Source organism: Dendronephthya gigantea, unplaced genomic scaffold, assembly GCF_004324835.1.
Source record: "Dendronephthya gigantea isolate DGI-Jeju-01 unplaced genomic scaffold, DenGig_1.0 000162F, whole genome shotgun sequence".
Taxonomy (NCBI): domain Eukaryota; kingdom Metazoa; phylum Cnidaria; class Anthozoa; order Malacalcyonacea; family Nephtheidae; genus Dendronephthya; species Dendronephthya gigantea.
Window position 1 is genome coordinate 455,151 of NW_021163172.1, and position 11,983 is coordinate 467,133.

At 35.1% G+C, this 11,983-nt stretch overlaps 2 protein-coding genes across 2 annotated transcripts; one reads left to right on the forward strand and one right to left on the reverse strand.

Moving 5' to 3' along the window:
• Positions 1 to 1,930: 1,930 nt before the first annotated feature.
• On the forward strand, positions 1,931 to 4,685 carry LOC114537715. Its single transcript, XM_028558814.1, has 4 exons — positions 1,931 to 2,512; positions 2,724 to 3,272; positions 3,848 to 4,111; positions 4,245 to 4,685. Exons 1-4 carry the CDS (start codon positions 2,117 to 2,119, stop codon positions 4,683 to 4,685), a joined length of 1,650 nt encoding a protein of 549 aa, XP_028414615.1. The 5' UTR covers positions 1,931 to 2,116.
• An 870-nt stretch (positions 4,686 to 5,555) lies between these two features.
• LOC114537716 (ATP-dependent DNA helicase Q-like 1) lies at positions 5,556 to 7,921 on the reverse strand. Its single transcript, XM_028558815.1, has 2 exons — positions 7,264 to 7,921; positions 5,556 to 6,906 (listed from the first exon to the last, which is right to left on the reverse strand). The coding sequence occupies exons 1-2, from the start codon at positions 7,785 to 7,787 to the stop codon at positions 5,556 to 5,558; spliced, it is 1,875 nt and encodes a 624-aa protein (XP_028414616.1). The 5' UTR covers positions 7,788 to 7,921.
• Positions 7,922 to 11,983: the final 4,062 nt, after the last annotated feature.

An 11,983-nucleotide genomic window follows, 5' to 3' on the forward strand; every position in this document is an offset into this window, starting at 1 on the left:
TTCTAACGTACAGCAGATTTGGCAACTCGTAGTGTTCACATACACAGTTTGAAATGGTGAATACCACACAGTTTTATCAGCGGGAGACGACCTTAAGAAAACTAACTGAATCTATTTATATACAGATTTTCATATTTTACTTTTGAGCCAACTTTCTCAAGTAGATGAATGCCTTCTACACCCATTTTGCTGGCAAAAAACAGGTGTTTCATCTTCTGGTAGAGATAGTTTTTTATAAAGAACAAATCAGTCATTATCCGACAGAAAGCCTTATATATATATGTATCTATCCAGTTTTAAAAGGCCGACCCAGGTAAATTAAGCAAAATTATTCAGACGTTCATCAGACAATGCAGGCGTCTTCACCATTTCAAAAGGCTCCTGCTGAACTAATACTCCTACGTTTTGCCACCTGGGCAGATAACAATTTGTGGTCGCCATTACTAATTAATCATGACCGCTAATTACATGCTTAAATGGTTTACCATGCGAAACGGGAGACCTTTTAAATTCATAATGAACTACACACAGTATATAGCTACATACTGATATACTTGCTATATATATAGATACTTCAACATTTCGAGTTTTTACATAAACTGTCGACCGATACAGAACCATGAACCGAATTTGAAAATATCCCAAAAAATTGACGAAAATTAGGATTTTTAGGACTGAAAATAGGTTAGGAAGTGACCAGGCAAATAGCAGTCCAGGTTTCATTTCCTGTTTTGTTTCAAAAAACTTTCTCCAGTTTCCTTCACTATTAGTTTAAATTCCTTTTTATAAAAGTAGAAATAATATACATATTGCATGATTTTACTGTTCTGTTCAAAAACTAAGGCTTACCCCAGTACCCCTTACCATTTTGGTCAATTTTGACGACTTTTTGAACTTTTCAAAAACTGTCTTAAAATGCTAAAAATGGCTTCCTAAGGCTAATATCTTTCATTTTAGAGCATTTTGGGACAAATTTTGAAAAGTTGAAAAAGTCGTCAAAATTGACCAAAATGGTAAGGCTTACCCCTTACCATTTTGGTCAATTTTGACGACTTTTTGAACTTTTCAAAAACTGTCTTAAAATGCTAAAAATGAATTCCTCAGGCTAATATCTTCCATTTTAGAGCATTTTGAAACAAATTTTGAAAAGTTGAAAAAATCGTCAAAATTGACCAAAATTGTAAGGCTTACCCCTTACCATTTTGGTCAATTTTGACGACTTTTTGAACTCTTCAAAAGCTGTCTTAAAATGCTAAAAATGGCTTCCTAAGACTAATATCTTTCATTTTAGAGCATTTTGAGACAGTTTTTGAAAAGTTGAAAAAGTCGTCAAAATTGACCAAAATGGTAAGGCTTACCCCTTACTAGCCTGCGTTGCCAGCCGGCTAAACACGGTTATATCCGTCTGCGCATTAGCGAACAAATTCATGTTCCAGTACCAGGAAATGAGTACTGACTCCTGATTGGCTCGCTTTTGTGATAGTTATAACATCGTTTCTGATTGGTTACTGAAGCAGTAAACAATATCAGCCTGCCCGCAGGCTTCAGGAAGAATAGAACCATATTGGTAAAAGACTGTAAAAGACTACTTATTCATGAATTATTCATGTGTATTATGTTCTCAAGATATAGTTAAACACACGGAAAGATATTTTATAGAAGGAAAAGGAAAATTCGATGTGAAAGAAGCGTTAAGAAATCTCCCTTTCACTGTCCCGGTGAAAAGTTCTGTGAAGTATATTTGTAAGCATTGTCTCGCGAAACTGAAAAAACGCAAAAGTTTGAAAGAACAGTTGTCTGAAATCGATAAGGCTATTCAAAATGCCTGCAAGATCGACGAGACACCGTCCGAAACGAAGAGACGAAGTGAGGATAACAAATCTCAAGTTGCTGGCGAAGCCTCCCCGACGAAACGACAGCGTTATTTGTGCCCACAACATCCACACCAGTAAAAGAAAACACGCCAAATTCTGGGTTAAATACTCGTCTCGAAATTCCTGCCTCGCCCGTAGTTTTTCAGCAAAAAAAGGGAGAAGTCGATGTGACTGTAAAGATAAACTGGCCGTCCAAAACTGCTGAGCGAAAACTCCCCTCTGAACTTGAGTCACTTGGCAAGATGCTGTTAAGGGGTACATACAAACAAATAGCTAATGCGGCGTGGAAAAGCTCTGATCTAAAAAGAGAACTTAAGCAACTAATGGTGAAAGAAATTGAAAATGAGGTGACTAAACTTTGTTCAAAGAAAACCCCATCCTGTCTCAGAGCAACAGACAAGCAAAGCATGCTGTCATTTTCCATGGAAAATCTGTCAAATGAGATAAAAGACAGAGCACCACTTTTTCATTCTGTTCTTGCAGCAGCAAGTATTAACAAGAGAAGTAAATCAACCAAAGATAAACCAGATTTTGCAGCTGTAGCAATGGCAGCTTCGATATGTTTAAAGAACAGGTCAAGATATATGACTGCCGTTCAGCTTTTGTTGACCATATTTCTTTATCATTCTAACTGGATGGTAAGTGCTAACAAATAATGCAACTCACACAAAGTATCCTTTGTTGCTCTATCAAAGCTCTATAGCTTTACCGGATGTAAGGGTGGGGGAGGGGCGGGAGTTGATTTTGGTCACATGTTTTTTCTCATCATAATGTGCATAGGATGGTTAATTATTAACCTCAATGCATTAAAAGGGATATTTCAAGTAATATCTAATTTATGAATTTTAGAATACACTTGCCCGGCTATGTCCACTGAAAATCACAACCAGTCATACTTATGTATATAAGAAGTTGGACGAGTTTGGAAAAGATTACAACAAGGACATCTTACATTCGGTGAAAGAACAAGGGGAGTTTATGGAACAACGAGCAGCCCAAATAAACCCAGATGCACATGGTCAACAGAATAACAGGTGTTTTACTCAAGATGTTGGAAGAAAACTTGTGTTTGACAACATTGACTATCACCAAGAGGTTCACCGTATGACAGAGGACCACCAAAATGTAGACAAGCACTGTGTAACAGTAATGGCAATTGAAAACCGTGTTTCAGGGAATCACCTTGGTGAAGAGCAGCCTAAGGATGGGATTCTTAAACTTCAGAATGGTAAATGTCTCCCATCTTGTCGTGATAATCAAAAGCAACGTGATAACTATATTGCTCTGGTGGGACGTGTTATTTCTACCAATATAAAAAGTTTGGAATTCTTATCAGATGCTGCTGTTCATCATATTCCCCATATGTACACAAAAGAAATGTGTATGAAATCAGATTTGGTAAGTTATGGAAAAACACACTTGCAAGTTATTATTAATTTTATTGAATATATGATAAATTATGACGAAGCAATTGTAGTCGAATACCTTGTCATTTTTGAAGCTGTGTTTGAAGAAAGCGGCTACTGGCTATGAGTACTGATATTTAATAATCATTAAATACCTGGCTACATGGCTACACCTGGTTTAATTAAGATATTCGAGAACGAGGCATTACAATGATGATGTAATGCTAAATGTAGGTCTATTTTTTTCACTGGCTACTGGCTACAGGTTTAATTAAGCTGATAGTTGATATATCTTAATTAAACCTGTAGCCAGTAGCCAGTGAAATAATAATTTATAGCTGCTATACATTTAACATTACATCATTATTGTATAACCTCGTTCTCAAATATCTTAATTAAACCTGTAGCCAGTAGCCAGCATTGTGGTGGCTATGAGTAGCGGCTGTGACTAGTGAAAGGGTATTCTGCAGTTTAGCCAATTATGATAAATATGAAAATAGATAAATTATCTGCCCTAAACAGAAGCCAACACCATGAGACTGCTTATATTTACTTATTTTTTTATAGACATTTCTTGGTATGTTGCATGATAATGAAAATGACTCAGACGGAATACTAGCTATCCTGAAGTCTCTTCAAAAGTATGTTCCATGTTATGGTGAAGACAAAGATAAGCAATATGCTGGACAAGGGGTCGTTGGTGACCAATTAAGTGTTGAGCGTGGGGTGAATGGGCTTAGCTCAGTTGCAAATGGATTTACGCCAGATGAAAGAATTGAAGGCTTGCACTTTGAGATTGCAGATTGGCATGCTGGGAACAAATTTTTGGAGGTAAACGACTTTGTGGTAAAATTAAAGCATATAATACACTTTCATTGAGTCCAGAACAAGGTTACCATAATTGTATTTAAATGAAAATATCTTACATCATTACAGTGTACCATGCCAAATTCTGTTTTATTAGGTGGCTTTCTCTCAACTATACAATGTTGCATCAGCTGGCGATAAGTGTACCATGTTTAGCGACAGAAACCTGGTGAATAGGCGAAATGTAAAGCAAGATGTGACTGCAGCAGCCAATGCTTGTAGAAGATTTTTTGTCATTGAAGTGGAAGCTCGAATCATTGCTGCAGCTATGCATCTTTTAGGAATGCAGAAGATTGATGAAGAGCCAAGCAAACACAAGTTTTCAACAACTGCAAGTGCAAGTTTACAAGAGAGAAAATCCTACTTGAATAACATTTCATCACTTGTCATTGATGAATTTGTTATTGTCAAAGGCGTAACAGTGATGTTGAAGAGTCAGTTAATTCAATCCAAGAAGATCTACAAACAGATATCCATGGCAGGTTCCCTTGCCGGGCTCCTGGCTGTACAAAAACATTTGCTCATGCTGGAAAGTTAAGAACAGACCACGAAGCTAAACACAATCCACCTGTGTCATTGCGAGACTCTAATGCACACATTCTAGAAGCAACATCTGTTCATGAGGATGATGATATGTTGTCATACCAGAGATCACTTCTTGACTATGGCATGCTCGTGTTGAACTTTTTCGACGCAATATCAGAAGGGGATGGTCAGAGAGTTGTTCGGTGTTGGAAATTTTTTTTAATGTACTTAAAACATCAAGGAGGGTCAGCCAAGTATTCACTGGAAGCACTGTATTTGATGTTTCAGATAAATGCTTTATTGAGCCCCAAGTGTACACATCATCTAATTTGGAACCGCTTTACCAAAAGCAAACCTGGAATCAGTGGAAATATTCCATTAGACCTGCAGTTGGAATTTTTAAACAAGTTGGTAAAAGAGGCTATAAAAAATCAAGGAGCAGGTGCGTCAGATAAATCCCTGGATAGAATCTGTCACTCACTGGGGGTAACCTCATCTTTGATGAAGACTTTTGACACCAACTTATCAGTTTTCAAAAGAGCAGGAAGACATGTTAAGACCTCAACTCAAGGGGATCTAAAGAAAATTGTCAATGAATTAGTAGTTAATAATGCCTTCACATGCACACCAGGACGGAGATACAGTGTTTTTAAACATGTTAAGCCAAGTTTGTTGAGTGGCTTTGATATGCATAAAATGTTTACATGGATAAACAATCATAAAAAATTCATGATTTTGAACAGAAAAGCGAGATGAAGTGTAAATAATGTTTAGTTTTTAATTAATGGGTTTGGGATCTTAAAAAATTGCTACTTGTATATTTTGTAAATAATTATATTCATATTGTTAATAACTGTTCAAAATACATATATTGTCAACAAAGTCATATTGAAATATTATTGTAAGAAGTATCAGTGTCCATGGTGGATTCAATAGCAACCAGATCTTGGCTATTTACAATTTCCAAACATGATGAATCATTTCTCAAAGCCTCCCATTCTGTAGTAAGAGTTTCCTCTTCATCTGAGTCTTCTAAATCATCAGGTATTTCTATTTCCATGTCACCAAAAATATCCTGTATAATTCTTAAGATTTCAACAGCATACTTATGTCGCCATATTTCAACAGATTTTAAAACATCATTCAAAGTAAATAGAGAATGGCAACTACCAAGTACTTGATTAATATGAAACATGTTAAATTCTAGTAACATATTTGGACATGTCACCATATTTTTAATGTTGTATTCTTTTAGCATCTCTCTCTGATAATTGATAAGCTTTTCCTTCAATAGTTTTTTGTCTTTCTTGGTCACAACTCTTGTCAACTTGCTTTTCTCCTGTTCATCAGTAGTATATAAATCAAGGTCACATTCTTGCTCAAGTTGTGGACTCCAAAGTTTCCTGCAAGAGGATGTGCCACACAAACTTTGCTGGCAGTTACTACAGCAGTTGTGCAGAAACTGAAAGTTTTTGTGGTCCACCTTGTACCCAAAATGAATCAATAGCTTTTCCCTCAAACATCCTTCGTGATTTAAATAATGTTTCATGTCATTATCACAGTGCACAGAGAGTAGGCCATTATATAGAAGCATGCATGTGCTTTGAACTCCATCTCGACCAGCTCGACCACACTCTTGAATATACGATTCTATACTTTTGGAGGGTCCAAAATGCACAACTCTTCTTACCTGCTTACAATTGACACCCATCCCAAAAGCAATTGATGATATTAGTACACGAATCACACCATTTTCATTTGACATTTGCTCAGAAACATGTTCCTTTACAGATTCTGGTGTGCCTGCATGGTACATGTCAACAACACGATTTCGATAATCTTTGCTACCATGATAAAGTTTTTCTTCAAGACACACTTCAAACAAACGAAATAGTATTGCACATTGTTTCCGTGTTTGACAGTATATTATAGTTCTGGGTGTATTTATTCCAAGCCTTTGACATTCTCCAAGAAGTGCACCAAATTGCTTTTCAATGGGGTAATTTTTATCAAGGTATTGTCTCGTGTATGAAATGTTCACTTTATCTGGACTCTGCTGTATCATAATTGTATCGCGAGATATATTAACTGCATCCAAAATTTTCTCTGTAGTAAGTTTTGATGCAGTTGCTGTTAGAACCATTATTTTGCATTCTTGTGGAATAAGTGATCTGAGTTCACCTAGACAACCATACCACTTTCGGAATGGGCATTTGCTTGAATTTGACAAACCCCTAAAATGGAAAAGGAGTGATGATAAATATTCATAAATACATAGTTGAATCAGCCACCCCACACACACACACACACACACACACACACACACACACACTTTTAACGACTTGTCCGTAATCTCAAATAGTATTCTTTCATATTGAGCAGAAATGGTATACTATCTGTTGTAATCAATAAACATTGTTATTTGTCAAATTTAATAGGTCTTACTATGCCAAATAATTTTATGACACATGGGGTGACTGGTAAGATCGTCCTCGCATGCATTAGCTAACGTGTAGCTATGTAAGACTATGTGCCTGGCGAGTAATAAATAGATATTTTTAATATAATTATAAAGCATTCACATAACGTACCACTCAGTAATACAATGAGCCTCGTCGATAGCTACACCAACCAGTTTTTCACGGAAATCAGCATCGTTGAAAATCTCCCTCCAAGTACTCGTTGACAACAAACATTCAGGAGAGCAATACACGATCAAAAAATACCCGTTTTTGACCTGTTGTATTGTTTCTTCATCGTATTCATCCCCAATAGCAATGGCAGGAACACCAAAAGTTGCTAAGTATTCTACTTGATCTTTCATTAGAGCTTTCAATGGCGAAATAACAACAACTACACTAGTGCCACGAGGCCTCGAGTACAGAATATCATACACGATAGGAATGCATTGAAATATTAACGATTTACCATACCCCGTCGGCAAATTTACAAAGACATTTCCCTTTTCAATAAAAGCTTTAACTGCAGATACTTGTTCTGGTAGGAGGTGATCGATGAGGAATTGTTTCTGAACAGATAAAAAGGCTTCTTTCCAAGCACGCTCCGGAAATGTAGCCATTTTGATTTTTAGGGTGCCAGCCCGTGTAATTTCCATAACCAATCAGAAACGATGTTATAACTATCACAAAAGCGAGCCAATCAGGAGTCAGTACTCATTTCCTGGTACTGGAACATGAATTTGTTCGCTAATGCGCAGACGGATATAACCGTGTTTAGCCGGCTGGCAACGCAGGCTAACCCCTTACCATTTTGGTCAATTTTGACGACTTTTTGAACTTTTCAAAAACTGTCTTAAAATGCTAAAAATGGCTTCCTAAGGCTAATATCTTTCATTTTAGAGCATTTTGGGACAAATTTTGAAAAGTTGAAAAAGTCGTCAAAATTGACCAAAATGGTAAGGCTTACCCCTTACCATTTTGGTCAATTTTGACGACTTTTTGAACTTTTCAAAAACTGTCTTAAAATGCTAAAAATGGCTTCCTAAGGCTAATATCTTTCATTTTAGAGCATTTTGAGACAAATTTTGAAAAGTTGAAAAAGTCGTCAAAATTGACCAAAATTGTAAGGCTTACCCCTTACCATTTTGGTCAATTTTGACGACTTTTTGAACTTTTCAAAAACTGTCTTAAAATGCTCTAAAATGAAAGATATTAGTCTTAGGAAGCCATTTTTAGCATTTTAAGACAGTTTTTGAAAAGTTCAAAAAGTCGTCAAAATTGACCAAAAAGGTAAGAGGTAAGCCTTACCATTTGGTCAATTTTGACGACTTTTTCATATTTTCAAAAACTATTTCAAAATGCTCTAAAATGTAAGATATTAGTCTCAGGAAGCCATTTTTAGCATTTTAAGACAGTTTTTGAAAAGTTCAAAAAGTCGTCAAAATTGACCAAAATGGTAAGGGGTAAGCCTTACCATTTTGGTCAATTTTGACGACTTGTTCAACTTTTCAAAAAGTGTCTCAAAACGCTCTGAAATGAAAGATATTAGTCTTAGGAAGCCATTTTTAGCATTTTAAGACAGTTTTTGAAAAGTTCAAAAAGTCGTCAAAATTGACCAAAATGGTAAGGGGTAAGCCTTACCATTTTGGTCAATTTTGACGACTTGTTCAACTTTTCAAAAACTGTCTCAAACGCTCTAAAATGAAAGATATTAGTCTTAGGAAGCCATTTTAGCATTTTAAGACAGTTTTTGAAAAGTTCAAAAAGTCGTCAAAATTGGCCAAAATGGTAAGGGGTAAGCCTTACCATTTTGGTCAATTTTGACGAATTGTTCAACTTTTCAAAAACTGTCTCAAAACGCTCTAAAATGAAAGATATTAGTCTTAGGAAGCCATTTTTAGCATTTTAAGACAGTTTTTGAAAAGTTCAAAAAGTCGTCAAAATTGACCAAAATGGTAAGGGGTAAGCCTTACCATTTTGGTCAATTTTGACGACTTGTTTAACTTTTCAAAAACTGTCTCAAAATGCTCTAGAATGAAAGATATTAGTCTTAGGAAGCCATTTTTAGCATTTTAAGACACTTTTTGAAAAGTTCAAAAAGTCGTCAAAATTGACCAAAATGGTAAGGGGTAAGCCTTACCATTTTGGTCAATTTTGACGACTTGTTCAACTTTTCAAAAACTGTCTCAAAATGCACTAAAATGAAAGATATTAGTCTTAGGAAGCCATTTTTAGCGTTTTAAAACAGTTTTTGAAAAGTTCAAAAAGTTGTCAAAATTGACCAAAATGGTAAGGGGTAAGCCTTACCATTTTGGTCAATTTTGACGACTTGTTCAACTTTTTAAAAACTGTCTCAAAACGCTCTAAAATGAAAGATATTAGTCTTAGGAAGCCATTTTTAGCATTTTAAGACAGTTTTTGAAAAGTTCAAAAAGTCGTCAAAATTGACCAAATGGTAAGGGGTAAGCCTTACCATTTTGGTCAATTTTGACGACTTGTTAAACTTTTCAAAAACTGTCTCAAAACGCTCTAAAATGAAAGATATTAGTCTTAGGAAGCCCTTTTTAGCATTTTAAGACAGTTTTTGAAAAGTTCAAAAAGTGGTCAAAATTGACCAAAATGGTAAGGGGTAAGCCTTACCATTTTGGTCAATTTTGACGACTTTTTCCACTTTTCAAAAGGTGTCTCAAAACGCTCTGAAATGAAAGATATTAGTCTTAGGAAGCCATTTTTAGCATTTTAAGACAGTTTTTGAAAAGTTCAAAAAGTCGTCAAAATTGACCAAAATGGTAAGGGGTAAGCCTTACCATTTTGGTCAATTTTGACGACTTGTTCAACTTTTCAAAAACTGTCTCAAAACGCTCTAAAATGAAAGATATTAGTCTTAGGAAACCATTTTTAGCATTTTAAGACAGTTTTTGAAAAGTTCAAAAAGTCGTCAAAATTGACCAAAATGGTAAGGGGTAAGCCTTACCATTTTGGTCAATTTTGACGACTTGTTCAACTTTTCAAAAACTGTCTCAAAATGCTCTAGAATGAAAGATATTAGTCTTAAGAAGCCATTTTTATCATTTTAAGACAGTTTTTGAAAAGTTCAAAAAGTCGTCAAAATTGACCTAAATGGTAAGGGGTAAGCCTTACCATTTTGGTCAATTTTGACGACTTTTCCACTTTTCAAAAAGTGTCTCAAAACGCTCTAAAATGAAAGATATTAGTCTTAGGAAGCCATTCTTAGCATTTTAAGACAGTTTTTGAAAAGTTCAAAAAGTCGTCAAAATTGACCAAAATGGTAAGGGGTAAGCCTTACCATTTTGGTCAATTTTGACGACTTTTTCCACTTTTCCAAAACTGTCTCAAAACGCTCTAAAATGAAAGATATTAGTCTTAGGAAGCCATTTTTAGCATTTTAAGACAGTTTTTGAAAAGTTCAAAAAGTCGTCAAAATTGACCAAAATGGTAAGGGGTAAGACTTACCATTTTGGTCAATTTTGACGACTTGTTCAACTTTTTAAAAACTGTCTCAAAATGCTCTAGAATGAAAGATATTAGTCTTAAGAAGCCATTATTAGCATTTTAGGACAATTTTTGAAAAGTTCAAAAAGTCTTCAAAATTGACCAAAATGGTAAGGGGTAAGCCTCACCATTTTGGTCAATTTTGACGACTTTTTCAACTTTTCAAAAACTGTCTCAAAACGCTCTAAAATGAAAGATATTAGTCTTAGGAAGCCATTTTTAGCATTTTAAGACAGTTTTTGAAAAGTTCAAAAGTCTTCAAATTGACCAAAATGGTAAGGGGTAAGCCTTACCATTTTGGTCAATTTTGACGACTTGTTAAACTTTTCAAAAACTGTCTCAAAACGCTCTAAAATGAAAGATATTAGTCTTAGGAAGCCCTTTTTAGCATTTTAAGACAGTTTTTGAAAAGTTCAAAAAGTGGTCAAAATTGACCAAAATGGTAAGGGGTAAGCCTTACCATTTTGGTCAATTTTGACGACTTTTTCCACTTTTCAAAAGGTGTCTCAAAACGCTCTGAAATGAAAGATATTAGTCTTAGGAAGCCATTTTTAGCATTTTAAGACAGTTTTTGAAAAGTTCAAAAAGTCGTCAAATTGACCAAAATGGTAAGGGGTAGCCTTACCATTTTGGTCAATTTGACGACTTGTTCAACTTTTCAAAAACTGTCTCAAAACGCTCTAAAATGAAAGATATTAGTCTTAGGAAACCATTTTTAGCATTTTAAGACAGTTTTTGAAAAGTTCAAAAAGTCGTCAAAATTGACCAAAATGGTAAGGGGTAAGCCTTACCATTTTGGTCAATTTTGACGACTTGTTCAACTTTCAAAAACTGTCTCAAAATGCTCTAGAATGAAAGATATTAGTCTTAAGAAGCCATTTTTATCATTTTAAGACAGTTTTTGAAAAGTTCAAAAAGTCGTCAAAATTGACCTAAATGGTAAGGGGTAAGCCTTACCATTTTGGTCAATTTTGACGACTTTTTCCACTTTTCAAAAAGTGTCTCAAAACGCTCTAAAATGAAAGATATTAGTCTTAGGAAGCCATTCTTAGCATTTTAAGACAGTTTTTGAAAAGTTCAAAAAGTCGTCAAAATTGACCAAAATGGTAAGGGGTAAGCCTTACCATTTTGGTCAATTTTGACGACTTTTTCCACTTTCCAAAACTGTCTCAAAACGCTCTAAAATGAAAGATATTAGTCTTAGGAAGCCATTTTTAGCATTTAAGACAGTTTTTGAAAAGTTCAAAAAGTCGTCAAAATTGACCAAAATGGTAAGGGGTAAGACTTACATTGGTCAATTTTGACGACTTGTTCAACTTTCAAAACTGTCTCAAAATGC